A 25,182-nucleotide genomic window follows, 5' to 3' on the forward strand; every position below is an offset into this window, starting at 1 on the left:
GGCTCTTGGGATTTTTTTTTTTCCCCCTTCAGAGCATATCACGACATAACGCCAACTTTTCTTTTCCCTTTGTTTTTTATAAACAGACCGCACGCAGACAATTCTCCATTACCCAGCCAGATCTCATTTCAATAGCCCAAAAATCGATATCAAGAACCTTTCGAGCCCCAGCGTCAGAGCGTGGAGCATCTCCGCTGGAGTGCGGGTCTGACAACGCCTGGCTGGCCACTAAGGCAATTCCAATTTGCATCGTTCACTGCTGTGACAGAGGGTCCTTTTCTTTCTAGACTCCCGATCCTCTTTTTCTTTCTCTCAAGTAATACGTTTCCTCCGTCTTCCACCCTTCCTCCCGCGGGCCATATTACCTCCCACCCTCCCCTTCTTTCCCCTTCACTTTCTCTCTTTCGCTGTTTCAGCATATCCTCTCCTATCCCACAGTCAAGGTGAGCAATATATCTTTCCCTATCCCTCTCTTATCTTCTGCACAGAGAGATAAGACGCGGTTTTGGGCTCGGAGATTCCCTGATAACCACCATTGGGCTCTTGACCCGACTGCTTCCGCATGCCCATATCGACCTTCCACACGCTCGTCAGTTCACAACATCGCTAACGTTTTCGCTCGTATCATCGTTCAGATGGCCTCCTCTGCCCGTCAGTTTGCCCGCGTGGCAACCCGCACCACAACCCGCTCCTTCGTTGCCGCCCCTCGACAGGCTTTCCGCCAGCAGGGCCGCCGCTTCTACTCATCTGAGGCCGAGAAGAAGCCCAACCCCGTTGTCTACCTCGGTCTCGCTGCCGCCACCGCTGGTCTCGGTATCTGGTACTTCACCTCTGGTGCCTCTGCCTCTCCCAGCAGCTTCGTTCCCACCCAAGCCCACTACCAGCAGGTCTACAACGACATCGCCAGCCGCCTGGAGGTCGAGGACTATGACGATGGCAGCTACGGCCCCGTCCTGGTTCGTCTCGCATGGCACGCCAGCGGCACCTATGACAAGGAGACCAAGACCGGTGGCAGCAACGGTGCCACCATGCGATTTGCTCCCGAGAGCGGACACGGTGCCAATGCCGGTCTGATTGCTGCTCGTGACTTCTGTGAGCCTATCAAGGGTGAGTCTTCTTTGTTATATTCCATGTTGGTCCCATACCCAACGCTAACAACTTACTGCAGCCAAGTACCCCTGGATCAGCTACTCCGATCTCTGGATCCTTGCCGGTGTCTGCGCCATCCAGGAGATGCTGGGACCCGTCGTCCCTTTCCGACCCGGCCGTCGCGATAACGACGCTGCTGCCTGCACTCCCGATGGTCGTCTGCCCGACGCCAGCCAGGGCGCCAAGCACCTGCGTGACATCTTCTACCGCATGGGCTTTAACGACCAGGAGATTGTCGCCCTCAGCGGTGGCCACGCCATTGGCCGATGCCACTCTACCCGATCTGGTTATGAGGGCCCTTGGACCTTCTCCCCTACTGTTGTGACCAACGACTTCTACCGCCTCCTTCTCGAGGAGAAGTGGCCCCAGAAGAAGTGGGACGGCCCCAAGCAGTATGAGGACAAGACCACCAAGACCCTCATGATGCTTCCCACCGATCTTGTCCTTGTTCAGGACAAGGCTTTCAAGCCTTGGGTTGAGAAGTACGCTGCTGACAACGACCTGTTCTTCAAGGACTTCTCCGCCGTTCTCGTTAAGTTGTTCGAGCTCGGTGTTCCTTTCCCCGAGGGCAGCGAGAACAACCGATGGACCTTCAAGACTACCAACGCTTAAGCTCTTGAATTCATATAGATATGAAGAGGAGATGGCGTAGGGAACTAGCATTGTCAATACGGAGCGCGGGATATAGACTTGAGAGTATTTTCTTTTTGTTAGACATGTATAGACATGTAGGGTCTACTTACGGCATGAAAGCCGCTACAGTCAGGCAGGGAGACCTGCTAAAAAAGACAAGCTGGGAAAGCTTGGAATGGCCTGTTTGTGCTTTTATCGCGTTTTGCTAAAGCTGCGTTTTTGTTGAGCTCAATTGAGCTCTTTTTTCGTTGTTCCATTTTATACCTCTGCCAATGGTCTGTACTTTAGCAAAATAGAAGACAAGCTGTTCATGTTCCCAAACTCCTTGATGATTCTTAATCGAGTGACTGAGTTGTGTGCAAGCGATTTGGAGAGTGGAAGGTTAATAGTAGGGCGATGGAAGCGGAGAAGATGGCACGGCCAGAGTTGAAATGAGGAGACACGGCCTGAATCACAAATGCTACTTTGATGCAGATTAAGTACTAGACTACCTGCTGCTCTAACTACCTCCTCTCCAGCCGTTCTGTCCATGACGATCTGACTTTCAAGCAAGTTGCTATTGGCTAAACGGCCCATGATGGACCTGACTACGGCCACTTTCCCCGCACTCTCAGGTCTTAGACAGGGAGGCCTTGAGTAATTCTTATTTGCTGGATCTCTCGGGGTGATGACCCGAGGATCAGCCTTGGGCGGCACTTGGCGACGAAGGCAGGGTTAAAAACATCGTGTACAAGAGATTTTGAGATTTTAAACAAGATGTGAAATGGGTTGTGAAATTGTGTATCCAGAAAGAGGTTAGGTGTTGGTGTTTTGAGTGTTCGTTATCGGGTGCATGTTGGGCTTCGGCTCAGGTAAGCTTTATCGGACCCCTCTCACTGAGAAATGGCATGAAAGCTATTTGTAATATGAGATTAAGCAAGCCTTTTTTTTGCCTCTTCGAATATCATCCAATGCAATCATAACCATTATGGCAGAGATGAGATGAGGTCCGCTCTATAGACAAGGCGAACAAAGAGAAGCACGTAATTTTCGTGGTCCATGATCTCATTAATACGAGACAAGTGCCACGAAACTGGCAACACCAAATATGAAACTTGAGATATTTACAGATTCGATGCGTTCCTCATCCCACTTTTTGAGGATAGGACCCAATTTACGAGGCAAGATTCAGTACATCAAGGATTTATTCCCTCCCATCCGGTGTAACACCCGAAGGGTAAAGGGAGGGGACATTTTTAATTCAGACATCACGTCAAAGGGTTCACCGGCCTTCAGAGCCGAGGCCCCGCCTTCACATCGGAATCGGAACATAGCTTAATGCAAAGCGAGTTTCACGCTGCGGATTGAACGGATGTTGCCGTCTCGAAAATGTGAAAGCGAAAGCGAAAAGAAATGGAATCATCGATGAAAGTTAGATAGCGGGCTAACCAAGAGAGAACGATGAATAACCGCCAAATGCGGAAGAGAGCGAGAACGAAAAAGTAATCAGGCATTCGGCAAAACGGCCTGATAGATAGATCTAAAAACCGGGTTATCGCCGCCACAATGTGCCCGAGTAAGTGAGAGGGCAACTCTGGCCGCCGTATTATTTAAGCAGAAATGAATCGCTATTAATCAGCAGCTTTTCAAGCCCCGCAACCGGTGTCCTATTACGTAGAGGAAAATTTTCTAATACATAGAAGCAACACAGAAGAAGAGCAAGCCACACCAGCGGTAGGCGGGTACCTGGATTGGAAATGTAAGCCTGGGCAACTTTGGCCGCAGAAAAGAGCAGCCCTACGGCCGTTGCCATCATACTATCTATGTAGCTACCAAGTTTAGTGAGCTCCATCCGCAAGATTGGCTCCCCTGCCATGGCACGGAACACCATGCCGAGAGATTGGCGCAAGGCTTAATAAGGCTCCTCTGCTTTGGTAATCTGAATCGGGCATAAGGGGGGAGACATTGGAGAGTTTTCGGCCGTTTATTGCCCATCGAGCCATGCGGTAGATCAGATTGGCTGGCGTGCGAGACGCTGGTGCGGGGGCACTTTTGTAGATCAAGATATATAAAGTCGAAAGACGAACGACGACTGGACATTTAAGCACAGCATCGTTTGTATTTGTCCAAGCATTCAACCATCTTTTCCTCTTTCCTGTTTAGACTGTCATAACTTAGAGTTACCTATATATATCTAGGTACTTACCTGTTTTGTCTATACCCCATCCACGCATATTGTCCTCTTGAGCGGGCTTTCCAGCATTTCAACTCAAGTTCTATATATTCAGCCCTCGACAATCACAGAAACCCATTATCGGACCTTTAATCAGTAAAACAACACAACCGGCAAAATGGGCAGCATCGGAACCAGCAGCAACCTGGACAACACTCCCGCTCCTGGGGTGCCCTTCTACACTCCTGCTCAGAATCCTCCGGCCGGCACTCCTGTAGACAAGGCGTCGGCCCCGACTCTCTTCCAGCCGCTGCGCATGCGCTCCGTCGAGCTGCACAACCGCATCGTCGTGTCTCCCATGTGCCAGTACAGCGCCGACAATGGCCACCTGACCGACTATCACCTGGTGCACCTCGGCCAGCTGGCGCTGCACGGCCCTGGCCTCATCATCGTTGAAGCCACTGCCGTTGAGCCCCGCGGCCGAATTTCCCCTCAGGACTCTGGTTTGTGGCAGGATTCCCAGATCGCCCCTCTGCGCCGGGTCACCGACTTCATCCACAGCCAGGGCGTCAAGGCTGCCATTCAGATTGCCCACGCCGGTCGCAAGGCGAGCACTCTTGCTCCCTGGATTGGCGGCACTGCAAACAAGACGGTGGCCGATGAGAGCGTTGGCGGATGGCCAAACGACGTGGTTGGCCCCAGCGCGATTCCCTTCCATGACGACCACGCTCACCCCAAGGAATTGACCACTCAGGAGATCAAGGGACTTGTCCAGAAGTTTGCTGAGGCTGCCAAGCGCGCTGTCGAGGCTGGATTTGATGTCATTGAGATCCACGGTGCTCACGGATACCTGATTAACGAATTCCTGTCGCCTCTGAGCAACGTAAGTACATACTTGCCTTCCTATGGTGATGATACTGGGGGGGAAACCGATTACAGTGACTAATACGCATATAGAAACGAACTGACGAGTACGGCGGAAGCTTTGAGAACCGCATTCGCTTCGTCCGTGAAGTCACCGAGGCCGTCCGCGCCGTCATCCCCGAGACCATGCCCCTCTGGCTGCGAGTCTCCGGCACCGAGTGGATGGAGTGGGCCGGCCAGCCCTCGTGGACCGTGGAGGAAACCACCAAGCTCGCCAAGCTGGTCCCCTCATGGGGCATCGACGTCCTGGACATCAGCAGCGGCGGCAACAGCTTCGAGCAGCAGTTCCCCGACTCCAAGTCTTTCCAGATCGACATTGGGCGCACCGTGCGCAAGGCCCTCCGCGCCGAGGGCATCAACCTCACCATCGGATCCGTTGGCTTCATCACCGATGCCCAGATCGCCCACGACGTCGTTCAGGAGGGCCCCGAGGCTGCGGCCGACTTGGCCTTGGTGGCAAGGCAGTTCCTGCGAGAGCCTGAGTGGGTGCTGAGAGTGGCACACGAGCTCAAGGTGGCTGTAAAGTGGCCGAACCAGTACTCAAGAGCTGGGCCGCGAACGGACTTTGGCAAGAAGTATTAAAGTCTTTTTGGTAATGGGGAACTAAGGGAAGAGAATTTCCAAACGCATGGGATAGACATGAAAAGTTTCAGCGCCTTTTTTGCTGCGGCGGTACTCCATAGATGGTAGATACTCTGCATTTTACTCACTGGTTACTATTTGGTAGCTAATTCAAACTCAATCTTCATTATAATATCCAGATCTGCTTTCCATTTTCCTACGTGTATATATATAACACTAAGTAGACTATCTCGAGACATGTGCATATCTCGCTACACAGCCATATTAGTGATGCTAAGACGATCTTCTTACGTTCGTCTATTGATTTGTCATATGCCGTATTTGGTTATTTGACTTTGTCTCCTGTTTCTTGGCAACGGGGTAGAAACCAGTCTTCATACGGACCGGTAACAGCTCCAGCTGGGCATCAGAGGCTCAGATGTGGGCGTGGCTGTCTGCACGGCTACCTATTTAACCCCCCAAACTACACCTCCTACTCACCTATGTCTCATAATAGGGAGGTCGCCAGGGTAATATGTATCAACCGCTATAGTATTGGCAATAATAGCAGTAATGACACCCTTGTCTGACGCCACAGTCGGGTAGGGAAGAATGCTGATCGCCCCGGATATACCCAATATAGCCACAATGTGTTAGCTCTTGTGTTAGACAGAACTGCCAACGCTGCTATATTATTCCGTATTACTACTACGGCCACACACTTGTGCATGCTTGGAGCAATGCCATTTCACCTTTGGGCTACATGTTCTTTAATCAGTGGCCACAGCCATGCTTAGCAGCGGGGCGGCTGCACATCCCGATGCTGGGGCAGTGGGACTTGATGCAGGATAAAGTATACATGGATGGATGGAGTCGGATGATTGCTTACATTGTGCATTTTGGCTGGATTAGGTACTATGAGCACAGTGTTTGGCTGCTGACGTGCCTACGAGGTAGGTACTCAGCATTCGGTACAGATTAGTCCATGGATGGGATAGCATTTCAACTGGACAGGTATCCAATTGTTATACTTCAGCCAATATTATCCGAGCATGTCAAATTTATATTTGTGCATATGCCACCGGCTATACAGCCAATCCACTTGCTGTGGAGATGCCGCAAAGACGCAGCCGCAGAGCCGCAGCCGGTGCACCTGGAAGAGGACGGCCAGGCACGGGTGACAAGCGACTAAGTGGTGAAGTGTCCTCTTCTGCGCTCCGTCAAACGTCCAGTGCTCCGTATAAATTCCAATATCGGATATCCCGCCTGCGTTAGCATTAGGATTATCTACCTCCCTATGTCAGGTAGCACACGCCACCGTGGGCAATAGTGCTCCGTCTCGACACTTTAGCCTTTCCTCGCCCTGCAGATTGTCTCGTCCAAAACCTCTTGGCCAGCGTAGCGCTAGCCGCTATTGGCGGCCGCGATGGCGCTGCGAGGCTCTAGCACCAGGGGGCTTAGCGCTCGCCATCCACTCAGAGCCGGGCAAGACCTGCAGGAGGGGCAGCTGTTATGGAGTACAGGCGCCGTATGCCACTTATTTGGAGGCGTCCAGCAAACGAGAAGCGATGTGGCCTGTTGTCAGTCCTGTTTTCAGTCGGCAATGTCGCCTAACTGAAGGGCCTGCGGAATCAGGAAAATCAGATAGTAATCATGCCCAGATCCGACGCTTTGAAAGTGATGGGTCAGAAGGTCATCAACCTCAAGTGGCTCGTACAGTATTTTAGCGAGAGCACTCGCGAGTGAAGCTTTTGGATTTGTCAGGTGGCGACCAGGCAGGTACAATTCAATAGGTATTACAAGCAGATCGTGGGCCAGAAAAATACATGTGCCTCGGGGGAAAGAGAAGGCTGGGAAGCGCTGTAGCGGCCTTCCCTCAGAGGGCGGCATGAGTGGACGCTGAGGGAGGGCGGGCCCCAGTTTTACGCTGGAGAAGGGGCCTGAGGTGTGGTTCAAGGGACCGGCTGAACCCATCAGCATAACTAACTGGTAGCCAGATCTGGCCAAAGGGACACTTGTTCAATTGAAGCGTCTAAGTCATCCGTGCTGCTAACAGATTCTGTGGCCTACAAAACCTCCTCCATCATCCATCTTCTTGCCACGGAATTCTATTCCTACACCACCACTTTTTTTTTCCTTTCCATTTCTAGATACCCATCACAGTCCTTCACTATGCATCATAAGCGTCTTGCTTGTGCCCTGATGGGCGCCATGGCCGCCGTGGCCACCGCCGAATCTGATGTCACCCAGTTGACCGGCGAGACTTTCAACGACTTCATCAAGGCCAATGATCTCGTCCTCGCAGAGTGTATGTCTCCATCTTCTACCCGCGTCTGTTCTGCTGCTTGAGCCTTTTTGCCTTTACCCCGCCAGCCGCCGGCAATGGACCCCGCTAACATCGTCACCTCTAGTCTTCGCTCCCTGGTGCGGCCACTGCAAGGCTCTCGCCCCCGAGTATGAGGAAGCTGCCACTACACTCAAGGAGAAGAACATCAAGCTTGCCAAGATCGACTGTGTCGACGAGGCTGATCTCTGCAAGGAGCACGGCATCGAGGGCTACCCCACCCTCAAGGTCTTCCGTGGCCTTGAACAGGTCACTCCTTACACTGGTCAGCGCAAGGCCGCTGGCATTACCTCATACATGGTGAAGCAATCACTTCCCGCTGTCTCTGTCCTGACCAAGGACACTGTTGAGGACTTCAAGACCGCCGACAAGGTTGTCTTGGTCGCCTACATCGCTGCTGATGACAAGGCTTCCAACGAGACCTTTACCTCTGTTGCCGACGAGCTGCGTGACACCTATCTCTTCGGTGGCGTCAACGATGCTGCTGTTGCTGAGGCTGAGGGCGTCAAGTTCCCCTCCATCGTCCTCTACAAGTCCTTTGATGAGGGCAAGAACGTTTTCACCGACAAGTTCGACGCTGAGGCCATCAAGTCATTCGCACAGGTTGCTGCCACCCCGCTCGTCGGCGAGGTTGGCCCCGAGACCTATGCAGGATACATGTCTGCCGGTATCCCTCTGGCTTACATCTTCGCCGAGACCCCTGAGGAGCGTGATGCACTCAGCAAGACCCTCAAGCCCATCGCTGAGAAGTACAAGGGCAAGATCAACTTCGCTACCATCGACGCCAGCAGCTTCGGCTCCCACGCCGGCAACATCAACCTCAAGACCGACAAGTTCCCTGCCTTTGCCATCCACGACATTGAGAAGAACCACAAGTTCCCCTTCGACCAGGAGAAGGAGCTGAAGGAGAAGGACGTCGCCAAATTTGTTGACGACTTTGCCGCTGGCAAGATTGAGCCCAGCATCAAGTCTGAGCCCATTCCCGAGACCCAGGACGACGCTGTCTACACTGTCGTTGCCCACACCTACAACGACATTGTCCTTGACGACACCAAGGATGTCCTCATTGAGTTCTACGCTCCCTGGTGCGGTCACTGCAAGGCTCTTGCCCCCAAGTACGAGGAGCTTGCCGACCTGTACGCCAAGAGCGAGTTCAAGGACAAGGTGGTTGTTGCCAAGGTCGACGCTACCAACAACGACGTCCCTGATGAAATCCAGGGCTTCCCCACCATCAAGCTCTACCCCGCCGGTGACAAGAAGAACCCTGTCACCTACAGCGGCGCCCGCACCATCGAGGACTTCATTAAGTTCATTGAGGAGAACGGCAAGTACAAGGCCACTGTCAAGGTCCCCGAGCCTCCTGTTGAGGAGACTGCCTCCGAGGAGAAGAAGGCTGAGGACAATCACGATGAGCTGTAAAGAAACAAAAAAGTAAAACGAAATAAGTAAAAATCTGTATAATTGTGGGATTTGATTCTTGACGAAAAGAACGTCGGCGCTGGTTAACGGACTATCTAAATAAGTACTAGCAATTGCATACTAGCTATACGCCCATCAGGGGCATTGCTTTGATGAAAGCATTCGAATTTGATCACCAACTTGAAAGAAGCTTGTCCGACCAATTGTCTTGTCTTGTAATTTATATTATGAAAAATATGTGTGATCCTTTACAAGTAGACCTGCATTTTACTCCTGCTACTTGGTGTGGTAGAGACATGAGTAGATACTTCGTATTGTTAAGAGGTATAATTTACAGGCTTTATTTTGCTATGAAAGACAAGACGAGCAATTGCCATTATGCTATTTCGTTTCTGCCATACTGACGATGAAGTTACAATGCCTTTTCCTTCCCTTTGGCTCTGCGCCATTTTGTTTTGATTCGATTTTTTTGTGTCCGTTCCAGGCTTTATTTTCTCTTCTGTTGGATCTTCTCCTCGAGGATCTTGACGTGGTTTGTCAGGCGGGTGACGGAGGCTTGGAGAGTCTGGTTTATGGTCTTGTTAGCTATTATTTGTTTCATACGGCCTTTAGAGTTGTAGCAAAGGTGGTTGAATAGGGAGCTTGAGGTCGTGGAGCATGTCGAAATGCCAAGCTCGCCCAGGGCAGGTAGGCTAGATAAACGTACGTAAATGTCCTCGGTAAGGAGCTCGTTGGACGCCTTGTACTCCTGCAGGACGTAGCTGTATACAGCACCGCCGGCCAAGACGCTTCCAAACAGGAAGCCGAAAAGACTAGATATTCCCCGTTAGCAAGAGCTGTAAGCTGCAATTGGTCGCATCATAGCTGCGGCAATCCCTTTCCGTCGACATACCCTCCTCTGAAGGCACCCATGGGCTTTCTCGCCGGCAGTGGGGCAGCATCGTTCAGGCGCTGGGCTGAGGCATGGAAGCCGCGCGACGAAGTCACGACACGGCGAGCGCCGCTGGCGAGTATTCTTGATGATGCGGCGGCGAACATGGCGAATCGTGTGGCGAGGGAAATGGCAATTCGAGGCTTGCGGCGAAAGAGGGACTTTAATAGTCGGAATAAGACTTCGGTAAGCAATAGAAGGCGCAGATTAGAGGGAATTGGAAGCTTACATGAGTATGGTTTCTAGTTGATGGGCTTGGAGTATGGGATCTGCCGCGGCTATTAAGGTCTCGAGGTCCAATATCATCACAGACGCCCCCAGTTTGCGGACATGGCGGGTTACGGGCTTTTAGCAGGGAACGGCGCGGGTTGTTCCGGCGGTGCATTGCCCGACAGCTACCCAGAGCTGCTTTTTTCGCCGCTGCGTACCTTTTTTTGCCCCACGGACTTCAACTACCGTGCGATCTTTCTATTGCTAAGCCTCTATCGGATCGCGTCTGCGGATGACGAGATGGTACTTGTAGAGACCCAATTAGCTTTCACTGCCGATTTCTGGAAGCTTATCATTTGATTTCCAATGTCCCTTTATTGAATCTTCGGCCTCCACCTACAGCTCACGAGGCCAAGCTCACGCGACCGATTCACAAGGAACCATGAACAACTTCGGGGTCATCGAACTCGCCAGTGCTAAAACCACTTCGGCTCCCGGCTGGGCCTACGTTCCTGACACTGGCATACTCCCCGGATCCAGCGCCTTGCAGCCAGCGAACCGAAAACGAGCTCGCAATGCACCGGCGGGTGTGACGGTCGGCGATTTGACGGCGCGGCAAGAAGCCAAGATTCGGAAGGAGATTGAGGCTTTGGAGCGAGATGGTGGAAAGGATATTTCGATTCCGATACCCGCAAAGAGCGGCAAAGGTATGTGGAATGCGCCGAGAGTGTGCAAGGAAAAGATGCAAAGGCTGATGGCGAAGCTGGCGCTGCAGCTCCTGCAAAGCATACACCGAACGTACGAAAGATCCTACAGTCGCAGAAGACATTTTCAAATCACCTAGATGATTTTTTGGCAATACAAGCGCAAGTCGAGGGCGGCCCGGCTGCTGCGGGTAACAACCGACCAAGCAACGCGAGCTCCAAGCGACCAGCAAACAAACGAGATGCTACCGCCGCATCCACACCCACAGGGAGCGCCAAGCCGACGCCCGGCATACAGGAAGAGGACGTTACAATGGCAGACGTAGATCTTCCCCCGGTATTGGTCGGGCAGTACAGACCACCGCCAGCGGCCCATCCTGGCGACAACGATCCTTTACTAGCATCTCGTGTGCCCGATCTGCCGTCAGACGAAGAGCTGAGGAAGCTGCTTGCCCACCCACCGCTGACATATTATGAGACTAGAGGCAAGTGGGAGGACAACTACCCTACGCGTGTATTCTGCGAGGTGTGTGGATATTGGGGGCGAGTGCGATGCATGAAGTGCGGGACCAGGGTTTGTGCACTGGACTGTCTGGAGACGCATAGAGAGGAATGTGTCACCAGATATGGGCTGTGAGATACTTTGAAGCCGACGCGGTGCTGAGGTTTGAAGATTGGAAGGGACGGGTATTGTCTGCTTGATGTGATGCGATCAAGGAGTGAGGATTTGACAGGGGAGCGGCTTTTTTGCACTCCTTTGGGGCGTTTGGACGGAGTTTTTGGTCAAGGAGCGGTACTGATAACTGATACCCAATCTTTTGGAATGCAAATTCATACATGTTTGAATGATTTTACCTGCTTTTGTCTCTGAGTCTACCATATCATTGAATTGACTCCGATTTCCGGCCCAGTTGAGATGAGATGTAGACGTGGGATGACTCAGGAAGGGGGCTTTTAATGAGAGGGAAATGAGATACGACATATGGTAATTATGATCAAAGGGTAAATTAATCAATCCCGTGATACAAATCCTTCAACTTATACCATCGTTGACTCAGAACCCCCCCGGCCCAAGACTCCGAAGATCTGCCGCTGTAACTTTGCCGCGAACTTCCTGTGAGTCAACCCCACCTCGCGCCTAAAAGATAAAGTAGTACTAAGGGTATTTTCCTGCCCCTCCATTAGACAGAAAGGCCAAACAGCCAACTTTCTTTTTCTTTTGCCTTGTCGCAACACCAAAAAAGAGAGTGTCACCAACAATGTCTTCCGAGAAAGCTGATGCCCCAAAGGCGGCAGAGGGCGCGCCCGCCCAGAGCCTGCCTTCGCGACCTGCGAAGCAGCCCAAGGAGAAGAAGGCTGGCGGCGGCAAGGCCTCACTTGAGGTACTGCGCTCTTGACATATTCTCCAACGTCTGCAACGACAATAAATGCTGATGAAATGCGTTTTCTCTTGTAGCTCCCTGCCCTGCCCGACTTCATCCAACACCGTATTGCCATCTTCGACAAGATCAAGGCCAGGCGAGACGCCGAGATTGCTGGTGCGTCGCTGCAGCATACTACCCCACCACCATCGTCTCTATGGTTTATTTTTCTAGTTTACTGATATCTGGGCGTGTTTATAGCCAAGCCCCGCGAGGAAATCACCATTTCCATGCCCAATGGCAAGGAGGAGAAGGGTATCTCATGGGAGACCACCCCCGGAGCCATTGCCAGGGGTATTTCGAAGTCACTGTTCGAACGCACCGTCATCTCAATGGTCGATGGAGAGCTGTGGGATCTTACGAGACCGCTTGAGAAGAGCTGCAAGCTGGAGCTGATTGATTTCGAGAATGAGGAGGGTATGTGCAAGCAAAGACATGTCTAAGACGCGAGACTGTTATATGAATAGCTGGACTGACTGGCGGGTTTAGGCAAGAAGGTCTTCTGGCACTCTTCGGCTCACGTCCTCGGCGAGGCTGCTGAGAGGCGATTCGGCTGCTACCTCTGCAACGGTCCCCCTACCACCGACCCCCCTGGATTCTACTACGATATGGCCAACATGGAGAAGTAAGGGATATTTTCGTTTGAACGATTGGGCTAGCTTGCAAGTCGCTAACTGTTACTGTTTTAGCCAAGTCGTTCAGGAGGAGGACAAGAAGGCCTTGGAATCTCTGGCCAACTCCATTATCAAGGAGAAGCAGCCCTTTGAGCGTTTGGAAATGACCAAGGATGAGCTCCTCGAAATGTTCAACTACAGCAAGTACAAGGAGTATTTCATCAACCAGCGAGTTCCTGACGGTACTCTGAGCACTGTCTACCGATGCGGTCCTCTTATCGATTTGTGCAGAGGTCCTCATGTTCCTACTACCGGAAACATTAAGGCGTTCACCGTCCTCAAGGTATGTCTTTGCCGTAACGCAGCTTGCTATGCAGATTTTTATACACAGATTCACTCATATCTCTCTTATAGAACTCTGCCGCATACTGGCTCGGCAACAGCGCCAACGAATCTGTTCAGCGAATTTCTGGTGTTTCATTCCCTGATAAGAAGCAGCTTGAGGAGTACAAGACATTCCTTGAAGAGGCTGCGAAGCGCAACCACCGAAAGATTGGCCTGGAGCAAAAGCTGTTCTTCTTCGACGAGGCTTCTCCTGGTTCCACCTTCTTCTTGCCACACGGCACCAGAATCTACAATGCTCTGTTGGAGTTGATCCGGGGCGAGTACAAGAAGAGAGCTTTTGATGAAGTCATCAGCCCCAATGTTTACAAGTCTGACCTGTGGAAGACCTCCGGCCATTGGGGACACTACGCTGAAAACATGTTTACCTTTGATGTTGAGAAGGAGACATACGGTCTGAAGCCGATGAACTGCCCTGGACACTGCAGAATCTTTGCCCACTCAGATGTCACTTACAAGGATCTGCCATGGAGGATGGCTGACTTTGGTGTTCTTCACCGAAATGAGTTCTCTGGAGCTCTCTCCGGACTCACTCGTGTGCGCCGTTTCCAGCAGGATGATGCTCACATCTTCTGCACGGTCGACCAGGTATGCTAAGCAAGCATGATGACATTATAGACTGATTACTGATGGGTGATAGATTCGTGATGAGATTGAGGGCGCTTTCGACTTCCTATACAGCGTCTACGGACTGTTTGGTTTCTCCTTCAAGTTGAAGCTCTCGACTCGTCCCGAGAAGTACATTGGTGAGGTCGCCATCTGGGATATGGCTGAGGGCAAGCTCAAGGAGGCCCTGGATAACTTCACCAAGAAGATTGATTCCAAGTGGGAGGAGAACCCCGGCGATGGTGCATTCTATGGCCCCAAGATTGATATCACCGTGTACGATGCCCTGCGACGAGAGCACCAGTGCGGTACGATCCAGCTCGACTTCAACCTTCCCCAGCGATTCAAGCTGCGTTATGTCGCTGCCAAGGACGAGAGCAGCGCCAACCAGAACAGCAACGATCCCGAGTTGCCAGTTGGCTATGCTCGACCTGTCATGATCCATAGAGCCGTGCTGGGTAGCTTCGAGCGAATGTTTGGTATTCTCACCGAGCACTTTGCCGGCAAGTGGCCATTCTGGCTGAGCCCTCGCCAAGTCCTGGTTGTTCCTGTGATGCCCGCAGTAAACGACTACGCCAAGGAGCTTCAAGCCATCTACCAGGAGAAGGGTATCTACATTGACGTTGATCTGAGCAGCGACACTTTCCAGAAGAAGATCCGCACTGGACAGCTGAAGCAGTACAACTTCATCTTTGGTGAGTAATATCTAGTTCTTTACTTGGAGGAAATTTTGGTTACATGAGAGGTCTACTGCTAACGTGGAATGTCTTGTAGTCGTCGGAGCCGAGGAAGCCAGCTCACGCACCGTCAACATCCGAAACAGAGATGACCAGAGCACACAGAGCAAGGGAGCTCTGATCCCCGTGGATGAGGCACTAGAGAAGCTGCTCGCCTTGAAGGTGGAGAGGAGACTTGTCAATTCCATCTAAGTGATTTGTTAAGCAGAGCATCGAGAAATGGGCGTCGGGATATGAGAGAGGGAGAGAAAATGTTGTCAGACAAACATGCAAGGCGTTTTTTTTTTCTGGCTCTGCGCATGCACACGTGGCTACAGGCATACCCAGAAGGAGAGAAAATGACAAAAGGGAATAGCCAGCGTTTGTACTCTCGTACTGTGTAGAGATCTAGAATGAATAAAGCAAAACCAAAAAAGAAAAGAATAGAAAAAAGAAACGGGCACATGCGTAAAAGCTACGGGGTTCAGACAGAGCAGGCCGCAGCTGCGGGGTTCGAGAGAGATGATTCCAGCGTTATCAAGCAGAATCCGGACAAATGAAAAGGCCAGCTTTGAAAAGATTTGATGAGTCGCGTGGTGCTGCAAAGATTTGGTGTAAGAGAGAGGAGCCGGGTGGGCGGCTTTTAGGCATTTCTTTTTTTTTGTTTATGCCCGTCGTGTCTTTTGCTGCCTTTGTAATAGAGGCACGCCAGCGTGTGTACTCTTTTCTTTTTGTTTCTTCCTGTTTTTTTCCTCTTTTCTCATCTTTTCCCCTTTTCTTATTGTCCCGCCCGTTTTAGGTCGGTCGCATAAGCCTTACCGTTACACACACTTTCTTTCTTTTTTTTTTTCTTCCTTTTAGCGTTTGCTACATGCAATAAGAACTCAAATCTCACCACTCAAAATGGATGGAAAGGGGGGGCCAACCAGGCTCGGTGAGTGTAAGTGGGCGGGTGTGGGTGTGAATGAGTGAGGAAGGTAGCCGCATGTATGTACCCTATGTATGGCAGCACGAATACAGAGGGAGGGAGAGAGAGGTAGAGAGAGAAAAGGGAACCCCCGCGTGGGCTCTTGTTGCAGGATATGAGATATCAGGTTTGGGGGTTTATATTTTGAGAGAATGGGGGGGTGAGTGTGGATGGCTATCTTTTGTTCTTACGAAATGTATTCTTTCAGCCCAATCAAAAAAAAAAAAAAAAAAAAAAAAAACTCACTTTTGTTACTGCTGCTGTTGTTGCTTTTGTGAATAAGCTGGTATCTGGTATCATCATTACTGCTTCTGGATAATGGACGGGGCTGTGATGCTCTGTATGGTGGTGCAAGGGGACTTGGAAATTGTTAGTGACGTGACAGAACGGGCGGACGGGCCGGCGGGACGGGATGAGACGGGCCGGCCTGGTCGTCTTTGTATAGTGGTAGGTTAGGTACCTAGTAGGTAGGTAGGCCTGATAGGTACATACGACTGTGTACTAAATCGGCCAAGGTTTTTGCTTCTTTGATTTAAGGATCATATTAGAGTGGGTGGGTGAGGATTATTTTTGCTCCGTAGCGCGAAGGAAGTAAATTGATTACCTGCACATCACTCACTTTATGGCATTCTCTTATTCTCTTGCCCTATTTGTGTAGCTATGTCCGTGTGTGTGCTGAGTTGTACTGCTCAAGCGTAGATGATCGGCGCATGACACAATGAGGTAAGGTGAGATGATGCGGGCAAAATACATGTTCGTTCCTTTTATATATATATATATAAAAGGCGTAAAGAAATACCTAAGGTAGTATATACCTAGGTAGATATATTACCAAGTCCGCATTATAATCAATTAACCAAAGGGATATTACGGCATGGGATTGTGCTGCGTGATGTGTCATATATGCGGAGTGAATTGAATGGAGCAAGAGATTGCCCGAATCGTTCAAAGTGGCTTCCTCTGAGGGAAATGGTCTTGTTAGGGCTGCAAGAAAAAGTGTTATATCTGCTTGTAAATACTGACCCAGTAAATATAGGTAGGCATATAGGTAAAATGAGGTAAGCATGATCTAAAAGCAAAACATCTCGAGTCTGATGAACTCGTGTCAGCAGAATACCGCAGATCCTACTTCTATTTTAGATACGGAGCGATTCCTCCGGTAGATAAATTTCCGCGGAGATTTTTAATTCTTCGTCATCACGGAATGCATTACTAAGTAAGGCCAAGATTTGATGAACGGACAAAAGAGAGAAAAAAGAGGGAGGGAGAGGGGAAGAAGAGGTATTTCGTACGGAGAGCTACCTACCTACCAACCTACCTATCTGTCTGCTATTAGGCAAGGCCTGGCATGACAATTAAGGGGGTTTGCCGGGCATGTAATGCTGCATTTGAGTGATGATGGCTTGGGAAATACCCTGAGACAGCCGAGGTTTTCTTGATGAAACGAGCCCAGTTTGGCCTTTGAATGGCTTGTTTGTGGATAAAGTCTTTTCTCCCCATTTGACAATTCAGCTGCCTTAGCAAGTCGTAATTAGTACTAGCTTTTCCTTCTCTCTTGCTCTTCTTCTCTGTATGAGATAAGGAAAGAAGATGAAATGAGTGTGTGTATGCGCGAAAAATGATGACATGGGTGAGCTCGATGCCACCATGCAGAATCCTGCATCTGGCTGGCCATAGAGGTACTTGTGCATGCTGCTACTTGGTCCTTGCATATGTACGGGCTGGCCACTGGAAACAGAATGTTTTGCTGACAAGTAGGCTTGGCATAGGACGAAAAGGGCGCCTACTTAGTAGGTAAGACTCCGTAGGCTTCTATAGACTGGATACTGTGTATGTATGTATGAGAGCAGAGCAGTCTATCTCCTTTCTTGGACAGTCTTATCCACCATGTAGCACCTGCAAGTCTATAAATTCTCGGAGTTTTCTGAATTTGGACTTTTATCGAGGTAGCAGTCGGGCACGAGAACTGGTGGAAAACTAGAAAGAAAACTAGAAAATTAACCGCGATTGCATGAATCGACGCACACGCAAGAGGCACACGCGGCAAATGGGGGGTAAAACGAAATAATAAAAAATCGGCCGTTTTGTTTTTTTGTGATAGGTATTTCCTCAGTTTTCTTAGTGGCCTTGTACGGAGTACTATTCGCCTTTGATCCGTGCTCCGCAGAGCGTTACCCCATATTGCGTTCGGTGCTCCGTAATACTAGCGGCAGCAGAAAAGCGAGCAATCAATCAACGCCGGTTATAATACGAAAGGCTATTCTCGAGCCATTCCAAGGTGCCACAAGACTCCGGAGGCTTCCACAACTGGTAGGCGTATCCAGGCCACGTACGCGTAAGGACGAGAGTATCAAATCCAATCGAAATACTATTGGACTTGGAGGCGAACCCAGGTTAGTCTCTGTGTATACATACATGCTGTGCAAAGAAAGCTACCGTGCTGTGTGGAAGCACGCTTCATGCTGCTTGCTGCTGCTTCCTTACCAAACATCGGTGGCTGCAGCAGCAGCCCAGGGGTCCGTCTCCTCTCTGCTATCCTTTCTCAGCCACCAGACGGGCCAAGCAGCCCAGAAGAGGGCGGCGTTGCGTGGTGATGGATGGGCTAGCAGAACAGAAGGGGAGGGGGCTAAAACGAAGCAAGCTTATAGGTCATCTATCACAAACTACAAGCGCGACCGGTGAAGGAAAATATGGATCCTGCATGCAGGCAGAGGCCCCCCCCCAATGCCTGTTGGATGCAACCAGACCCTCTCAGCTGGACGAGGCCGAGGCGTCGCGTACCTAATACACACGCCTAGGCACGAAGCAGTATATTGCGATCGAAGGTGCTAACGAAGCCGTCTCGAGCTTGAGACGCTGGCTTAGCAGCTTGTGATATAGCATGATGCCGGCACAGGGTGCGGAGGATTTGGGAGACATGCACATGCAGCAAAGCCCAACAAGAGCCGTCTTTGGTCGTTGGGCGACAAGCCAGCCGATTGATGCTGCAGCAGGTTGCTGCTTTCGGGCGTGGAGGGTGGAAGAGGCTTGCAGGAGCCGAAGAGGGTGCGAGACATGACGACGAAACAAGAGGATGAGGATGTTGGCCAAGACCCAAGGCTGAGAGAAGCGAGAGTCCGTTGATCGTCCATCCCCCATCGAGATGAGCCACAGCCATCGCAGGGCGTTCGGCATGCTGGAATATAGCAGCACGAGCACTATGTACTGCTCCTACAGGCATTGGTGGGCGAGCAAAAACGAGGTTGGCGGCGAGTGTGTGGCTGTCATGCATATTTCCGCAGTGCTGGATATTCCCACTACGGTTTGAGCTGCATCGCTCCCTGGCAGCAGTTACGGAGCCCGGACTGCCTGAGATGGCAAGGGAATAGGTGGCTCTACTGCCATCACCCGAGTATAATAGATATACCTACTACAGCAGGTAGTCAACTGGTCCCTAAAAAGGCATTGCTGCTTGGCTGCGAGGCAGGCCGATAGGAGCATGACGACGACGACGACGAAGCATGCTTATACAAGTACACACTTCTGCTTTGGTTGGGCTCTCGGGTTGCCGTGTCGCTTTGTTTGCGTACAGCATGATTTGCTTCCTCGGCTGCCCGTCCTCTGGATTCCTTCGTATCAGTGCAGGGCAGCGACAACCGCGCAGGCTATGAGTTCCAGACCAATGAGTGCAATGGCGTGGCGTGCCGAATGCAATCCCGGTAATGCAAATCGTGCATGCGGCAATTTCGCACAAAGCCTGCTAGTGAATCAGGCCTCGGGAGACCAGCACCGTCATGCCGTGTCTGTTGCAAGACTAAGCATGGTCCAGACAAGTAAAGATAGAGAGGGCAAAAATGTGAGAGGTGAGCGATGCTGGTCGTTGGGGCTTTGGCCAAACAGCCCGCAGCGGAGAAATTGGGGGACCTTTTTTTTTTCCCCTGCTTGTCCATACAGCAGCCGGCTCGGAATTGATGTGTATCTTGTTCGTTTTGGGGGCCAAGAGCGCTATCTGTCCAGCAGACACCACGCCGTGCTGTCCACTGCGTATAGCGGCATTATCCAAGCGGCACCGATCATCTGCGCCGCCAGCGCCAGCACTCGCAAGCAGGCCAGTAGACCAGCAGGTGCTGTAACAAGCCGTACATGTACTCCGTAAGTGTAAGCCATTGCGCGCTCAGACCAGCACAGCACACTTCGGGCACTCCTCGCACCTATTGCCCCGAGCGTCCAGGACGGCTTCAGCGATATCCGGGCAGACGCCACCAACATCATCCCTCCCCAGAGCTTTTCGCGACCATCGCCCCATCGCGTCGATGCGATGCTGACTCCTGGCTGGTGTTGGTACAGGCACAAGCACAAGCACAAGCACAAGCACGAGCACGAGCACGAGCACGAGCACGGTGCCACTCGCCCGCTGGCCAATGCCGTGCACGCGTTCATTGAGCGCCTACTGTTGTGCAACACTCCAATAGCCCGACCTGTATGCGTCGGGCTTTGCACGTGCAAGTACACTGAAGTTGAAAGGCTCGGTGAGATTGGCTGGTAGATACCGTGCTAATAACTGAACCCAGAGTTGCACAGAACACCCAAAGGCAGACAGCACTGCGCTGCAAGGCGCTGGATTGCATTGCTACCCCGGTCAGCCCATTCCAAGTACAGTCTACAGAGCACAGGCTTGAGCTTCCTTGGCCTCTGCCCCCCCCTTGCCAGCCTCTTTTGCAGGGATCGATCCAGTTCACACAGCGTGCTGCTAGTCCTGGCTATGGCTTGCGTCTTGGCCTAGAACGGGGATCATCCCCTCCCTCAAGAAGCAAGTCGGTAATTTTTCGCTGCGTGGTACCGGTGACCTTCGGGCCTCAAGGCTGTGTCCATCAACGGACCCTGCCCGGCTTGGCGCCGATTTAGCATCGCTCGGAGAATGCGCTCACCAGCAGACGGCACATATGATGTGTCTGATTCTGATCGTTCCTCTCCTCTGCAACTGTCGCGACTCGGCCAGGCCGCAGCCGGCGCTAAATCAATTACCACAGGCGCGCTGGATCTGGTTGAGAGAAGAGAGAAGAGAAGAGAAGAGAAGACAGCAGAGCAAAGGCGTGCCATTTGCCAGCCCGTCGGTGTCCGTCAGCCCTACGTACATCCCAGGGAGTGGCTCGAGACTCGAGGCTGTCGTTTTGCTCGCGCGCTGGTTGCGGGTACAAGACAGGACAAGCAGAGAGACTGATAGGCCAAGCGGAAAGTCTGGGGGAGGGGAGGGGGTTTGACTCGCACCAAGAAGATTGGCCATCGAGCACACGCTGTTTTTTATCAGGCCCGGCCGCGGGCCGTATTAAAGTTGGCAGTCTATCCACAACTTCTGGGCAACGCTACCAGGGACTCTTCACCTCACTTCTACACGACAGCTCTTGCCCAGCAGTAGCACATGAGGCTGCCAGCCTCAGCGACGGGGAGACCACACATCAGTCAGTACTACCAGTAGCCCACTGCCTTCATCTTCCATCGCCATCGCCATCGCCATCGCTATCACCAGATCATCTCTGCCGCCACTCCTCTGCCGCCAATCACATGCCCTCTGCTGGCTGGCAGACCACAACCAATCCTTCAACGCCCGTTACGATACTAACCATCCCAGCAGGCCCTCTCCAGCATCACCATTGGCGACAGCCGGACAAGCACCGTCGGAAGGGAGCTAGACAGCGGCATCCTCGTCTCCGCATCCCATCTCGTCCAACGGACGCTTATTATTCATTGGGCCGTGCCGGCGATTCGACCCCACGCACGCGCAAAGCATACGCTTGTACCCGCCCATCTTCATATTTTTTTTTTCTTTTGAAGAAAAAAAAAAAATAATATCCCATTCCCTCCTAGCTGAGGCTACGATAGCTGTGCAGCAGAGACCGGGAACAAGCGGCTGCTTCAAGTGTTAGCAGTCCAAGCGATCGTTCTCCAGAGGCTAGTGCTTGAGCGAGTCAAGCAAACGTCAGACCGGACACTGCGGCTGGAAGATCGCGAGCAAAAGGGAAAGGGCGGTATACCACCACCACTGCTGCTGCTGCTGCTGCCGCTACCACAATCACCGTCGCCACCGCCCACTCAAGAACCTTGAGAGGTGGAAGAGGGACACATCGGGAACATATCAAGAAGAGGTGTGGCAAGGTTCCTTTCGCAAAGGCAAGGCCAGCGGCTCATCGACGAGGTTGGAAGAGAGTAGCGCATCCGACAGCTTAGGAGCTTGCACCAGATCAAGGTTGGTTTAAAAAAAAAAACCGAGACCCCCCCCCTTGCCTGCGCATTCGCACCAGGGGATAAAAGAGCCACCGTCGGCAGCAAAAGACGAGGCCGTGACAAGGGCACAGCTCGGGACAAAGGCCCTCTGCGCGTGTCCCTGCCGCAATCCCGCAACACCTGGCCACCAGCCTTGCTGTTGTCGCGGACAGTCATGCGACCCAACTCGCTCTCATTGCCACCGGATTGTGAGCTCTACGAAAACTGTATCTGCGAAAGCTACGACGACCAGCAAATTAATCATCCCGATTTCCACCACTGCTCACAGCAAGATTACGAAGACGATTTGGGCTGGAACCAGGCGCAGCATGCGGCTGTTGCTCCGGGGAGCAACACCGCCGACAAGATGTATTTCGACCAGCACGAAGAGTATTATCACGAGCACCACCAAGGCGGAATATACCACGCACCTGTCGAAAACGGTTCTGGCAGCAACGAACTTTTACTAGACCCTCCTATCAACTCACCCTTTAATCATTCTTACGGAGTCGCATACACATCCGCTCAGCACCATACTCACATACATGACAGCTATGATCAAGAGATGAGCGATAGTGATGGAGGAGCTTCTATCAGCCACTTAAATGGAGCCATCGGCGGCAATTTCATGACTGAGTCCAGCGCAACTTACAACGAACACTATACCGATGGCCTGGCAGATGATGAAGGAGAAATGGAGGGGGACGATGAGTACGATGAAGACGATGAGTACGATGAAGACGAAGACGAAGACGAAGATGACGAAAACGAAAACGACGAGGATGAAATGATGGACCAAGACGAGTCACATGCGCCACCAGCCTCAGTACCCAGCCTTTTGCAATATCTCCATCCGAGCAACCAGCTGCCGTTACCGGCCAATATGCCACAAGAAATGCTCGACGAAGCCCTCAACATACTACTCCAACATCCCCTGTCAGCTGACGAGCTATCACTCGATGAAGATGAGGAGCAGATGTTGCTGGATCCTTTCCCTCCGCCTCACATGAGTAATCCAAACCCAAGCATATTGGGGTCTGAAAACTACGGCCTGGTCGACTTTCTACGTTCTTGGGCATATGGAAACGTTCCGCTAATGTCCTTGAGGTTACCCCGGCCGGGCATCCGCAGGGTCTTGAAGCAGGCTAACAGCGGAGTGGAGCGTGTACATTACAGAGATCTGCGCGCCAATGGTTGTGATCTGCAAGGGTTAGACTGGGACAGCATGAACACGGCCCGCCACTACGCCAGAGAAATTCGTCGTCAAACTTATAGGAACTATGTGAACAGGCCTGGCTCTGATATCTACGTAAGTTATACAGTAGAATCCCCCCTGCATACCCTGAAAGCCAAAATTTTGTTCTAACTATCTTTTTCGAAAAACCAGATGGAATCAAACGATACAATTCCTTCAACTGAGAATTTCTTCCGATTTCACAGGATGGACGTTCGACGAGATATTAGTCTTGCCCATTTCCAGCTCCGAAGCGTTCTTGCCTGTCCCACTCGGACACAAGCATTTTACCCAAGCGTCCATGGCATAAACGTGATGAATACGGCGACGAAAAGGACCACATTGGCCATGGATCTACGCGCATTCTCTGGTATGACGGGTCCAGCAATCTCAACTCTCGACGCCGGCTGCGGCCTGTTGATGAGTGGTACTTTTGGTGGCGATTACTTCCTGCAGTCGCTGAGCTCTGAAGACAGGCGGAGCTACTCCGAGGGGCAAATATCTACTAACATTAGTGGTATCACCAACCACATAAAGATATATAAGCCGAGGAGGTCCGATAGCCCTGCTGCCGCTATCGCAAGCAATGACAATCGTTTCCGCCTCATGGACCTTCGGACAGAAAAATTCACCTCTACATTTACATATCCATTTGCCCTAAACTGCTCAGCCATATCGCCAGATGGCCGACTAAGGGTCGTTGTAGGTGATGACCTGAATGTTCTGATCACCAATGCGGAAACGGGAGAAGTCCTACAGCAGCTGAATGGACACCGTGATTACGGGTTTGCCTGCGACTGGTCGGATAATGGCTATACAGTTGCCACCGGATTCCAAGATAAGACCGTCAAGATCTGGGACGCTCGACGTTGGCACAATTCAAGTGGCATAAGCTCACCGGTCCACACAATAAGTACCGAGATGGCCGGTGTCCGAAACCTGCGCTTTTCGCCAACGGGATGCGGCAAGCCAATCCTTGCTGCTGCCGAAGAGGCTGATTATATTCATCTGATTGATGCAAGCACTTTTAGCTCTAAGCAGACCATTGACATTTTTGGTGAGATTGGCGGCGTGGCATTTACCAACGATGGTCAGGATTTCAAGGTTCTCTGCTGCGACGCTCACCGTGGCGGTCTGCTGCAATTCGAGCGATGTAGCTACGGAGTTGATGAGCCCGTCTCAGGAGGACGGCAGCGACCTCTCCCAGATGATGAATTCTCGGCTACTTGGAACGATTCTCAACATCGCCGACCACCACCACTCATGGATGGTCCAAGTATATTTTAACTAAAGCAACTGAAGGGATTAAACACCCATCCTGAGATGAAGTTACGACTCACTTTTTATATTATTTTCCGCTTTTCCTCCTACCTCTCGTCACTTTTTCAGGAAACCCTATTTGACTTGTATATACTTTATACACACACCTCATCTCTCCCCCTTTCCCTAACCTATGACTGTGATGACACATCCCTTATTCTGTCATCCAAACCTCTTTTAAGCTCAATCGCCTTAGCCTGCATTTCTTAATATTCTCTAACATGGTATCTTTGGCACCTTTACCCTGAATAAAAGGCTGTTGAATGATTAAGCCTGGAAGATGTTTATGCCTTGGATTCTGAGAATCGTCAACTTCTTCTGGGAATTCATGATGAATTTTTTGTCTCTGCATTTTTTTTGGATACTTTTTTTTATTTATTCCCCTTGTCGTTATATGAGTGTTTGAAAAAAGGAAGAAAAAGCGAAAAATTTAGAGAGGCGGTTTTGGGAAAATCAGGCGCCTCTTTTCTCGTTTAAGAAAAGAAAACAGAACAAGGGGGGGGGATAGGGCGTGGCTTCGTAGGTAGCCAATCTCACTGAGCCGAGATTGCACTATCATGCCTTGGCCATTTTCTTCTTTCCCTCTATTCCTTTTCTCCTTTTTTATATTGTTTGGTTTTTCTTAGCATGGCACT

At 51.3% G+C, this 25,182-nt stretch overlaps 9 protein-coding genes across 9 annotated transcripts; 7 read left to right on the forward strand and 2 right to left on the reverse strand.

The window, feature by feature from the left end:
• Positions 1-475: 475 nt before the first annotated feature.
• Positions 476-2,102, forward strand: CCP1 (heme peroxidase). The gene is made up of 2 exons (XM_024907035.2): positions 476-1,107; positions 1,169-2,102. The coding sequence occupies exons 1-2, from the start codon at positions 636-638 to the stop codon at positions 1,759-1,761; spliced, it is 1,065 nt and encodes a 354-aa protein (XP_024756711.1). The 5' UTR covers positions 476-635; the 3' UTR covers positions 1,762-2,102.
• A 1,703-nt stretch (positions 2,103-3,805) lies between these two features.
• On the forward strand, positions 3,806-5,718 carry TrAFT101_007115 (uncharacterized protein). The gene is made up of 2 exons (XM_024907034.2): positions 3,806-4,817; positions 4,892-5,718. The coding sequence occupies exons 1-2, from the start codon at positions 4,113-4,115 to the stop codon at positions 5,438-5,440; spliced, it is 1,254 nt and encodes a 417-aa protein (XP_024756710.1). The 5' UTR covers positions 3,806-4,112; the 3' UTR covers positions 5,441-5,718.
• A 1,747-nt stretch (positions 5,719-7,465) lies between these two features.
• On the forward strand, positions 7,466-9,576 carry TrAFT101_007116 (uncharacterized protein). The gene is made up of 2 exons (XM_024902113.2): positions 7,466-7,727; positions 7,831-9,576. Exons 1-2 carry the CDS (start codon positions 7,592-7,594, stop codon positions 9,180-9,182), a joined length of 1,488 nt encoding a protein of 495 aa, XP_024756709.1. The 5' UTR covers positions 7,466-7,591; the 3' UTR covers positions 9,183-9,576.
• On the reverse strand, positions 8,329-10,498 carry TrAFT101_007117 (uncharacterized protein; the record flags this gene model as incomplete). The annotated part of the gene is made up of 3 exons (XM_066127965.1): positions 8,329-9,994; positions 10,075-10,274; positions 10,343-10,498. 3 exons carry the CDS (start codon positions 10,496-10,498, stop codon positions 9,670-9,672), a joined length of 681 nt encoding a protein of 226 aa, XP_065984079.1. The 3' UTR covers positions 8,329-9,669.
• A 63-nt stretch (positions 10,499-10,561) lies between these two features.
• Positions 10,562-11,934, forward strand: TrAFT101_007118 (uncharacterized protein). Its single transcript, XM_024908867.2, has 2 exons — positions 10,562-11,030; positions 11,099-11,934. Exons 1-2 carry the CDS (start codon positions 10,766-10,768, stop codon positions 11,662-11,664), a joined length of 831 nt encoding a protein of 276 aa, XP_024756707.1. The 5' UTR covers positions 10,562-10,765; the 3' UTR covers positions 11,665-11,934.
• Positions 11,935-12,229: 295 nt separating this feature from the next.
• Positions 12,230-15,963, forward strand: THS1 (threonyl-tRNA synthetase). The gene is made up of 8 exons (XM_024901161.2): positions 12,230-12,409; positions 12,484-12,565; positions 12,650-12,865; positions 12,938-13,073; positions 13,138-13,405; positions 13,477-14,052; positions 14,105-14,765; positions 14,845-15,963. The coding sequence occupies exons 1-8, from the start codon at positions 12,287-12,289 to the stop codon at positions 14,997-14,999; spliced, it is 2,217 nt and encodes a 738-aa protein (XP_024756706.1). The 5' UTR covers positions 12,230-12,286; the 3' UTR covers positions 15,000-15,963.
• On the reverse strand, positions 15,565-16,506 carry TrAFT101_007120 (uncharacterized protein; the record flags this gene model as incomplete). Its single annotated transcript, XM_066127966.1, has 5 exons — positions 15,565-15,624; positions 16,000-16,112; positions 16,214-16,278; positions 16,373-16,385; positions 16,440-16,506. 5 exons carry the CDS (start codon positions 16,504-16,506, stop codon positions 15,565-15,567), a joined length of 318 nt encoding a protein of 105 aa, XP_065984080.1.
• Positions 16,507-20,650: 4,144 nt separating this feature from the next.
• Positions 20,651-20,953, forward strand: TrAFT101_007121 (uncharacterized protein; the record flags this gene model as incomplete). The annotated part of the gene is made up of 1 exon (XM_066127967.1): positions 20,651-20,953. The coding sequence occupies one exon, from the start codon at positions 20,651-20,653 to the stop codon at positions 20,951-20,953; it is 303 nt and encodes a 100-aa protein (XP_065984081.1).
• A 1,215-nt stretch (positions 20,954-22,168) lies between these two features.
• TrAFT101_007122 (uncharacterized protein) lies at positions 22,169-24,514 on the forward strand (the record flags this gene model as incomplete). Its single annotated transcript, XM_066127968.1, has 2 exons — positions 22,169-23,302; positions 23,381-24,514. The coding sequence occupies 2 exons, from the start codon at positions 22,169-22,171 to the stop codon at positions 24,512-24,514; spliced, it is 2,268 nt and encodes a 755-aa protein (XP_065984082.1).
• Between the last annotated feature and the right edge of the window lie 668 nt (positions 24,515-25,182).

Source organism: Trichoderma asperellum, chromosome 4 (assembly GCF_020647865.1).
Source record: "Trichoderma asperellum chromosome 4, complete sequence".
Classification (NCBI taxonomy): Eukaryota; Fungi; Ascomycota; class Sordariomycetes; order Hypocreales; family Hypocreaceae; genus Trichoderma; species Trichoderma asperellum.

Bases quoted from the DNA above. Each gene is read 5' to 3' on its own strand.
- TrAFT101_007116 (XM_024902113.2), top strand. From the start codon at position 7,592: ATGCATCATAAGCGTCTTGCTTGTGCCCTGATGGGCGCCATGGCCGCC. The intron at 7,728-7,830 runs GTATGTCTCCAT...CGTCACCTCTAG, and splicing joins TGATCTCGTCCTCGCAGAGT to TCTTCGCTCCCTGGTGCGGC.
- TrAFT101_007118 (XM_024908867.2), top strand. From the start codon at position 10,766: ATGAACAACTTCGGGGTCATCGAACTCGCCAGTGCTAAAACCACTTCG. The intron at 11,031-11,098 runs GTATGTGGAATG...CTGGCGCTGCAG, and splicing joins ACCCGCAAAGAGCGGCAAAG to CTCCTGCAAAGCATACACCG.
- TrAFT101_007115 (XM_024907034.2), top strand. From the start codon at position 4,113: ATGGGCAGCATCGGAACCAGCAGCAACCTGGACAACACTCCCGCTCCT. The intron at 4,818-4,891 runs GTAAGTACATAC...ATACGCATATAG, and splicing joins TCCTGTCGCCTCTGAGCAAC to AAACGAACTGACGAGTACGG.
- CCP1 (XM_024907035.2), top strand. From the start codon at position 636: ATGGCCTCCTCTGCCCGTCAGTTTGCCCGCGTGGCAACCCGCACCACA. The intron at 1,108-1,168 runs GTGAGTCTTCTT...AACTTACTGCAG, and splicing joins CTTCTGTGAGCCTATCAAGG to CCAAGTACCCCTGGATCAGC.
- THS1 (XM_024901161.2), top strand. From the start codon at position 12,287: ATGTCTTCCGAGAAAGCTGATGCCCCAAAGGCGGCAGAGGGCGCGCCC. The intron at 12,566-12,649 runs GTGCGTCGCTGC...GCGTGTTTATAG, and splicing joins GCGAGACGCCGAGATTGCTG to CCAAGCCCCGCGAGGAAATC. The intron at 13,074-13,137 runs GTAAGGGATATT...TTACTGTTTTAG, and splicing joins GATATGGCCAACATGGAGAA to CCAAGTCGTTCAGGAGGAGG.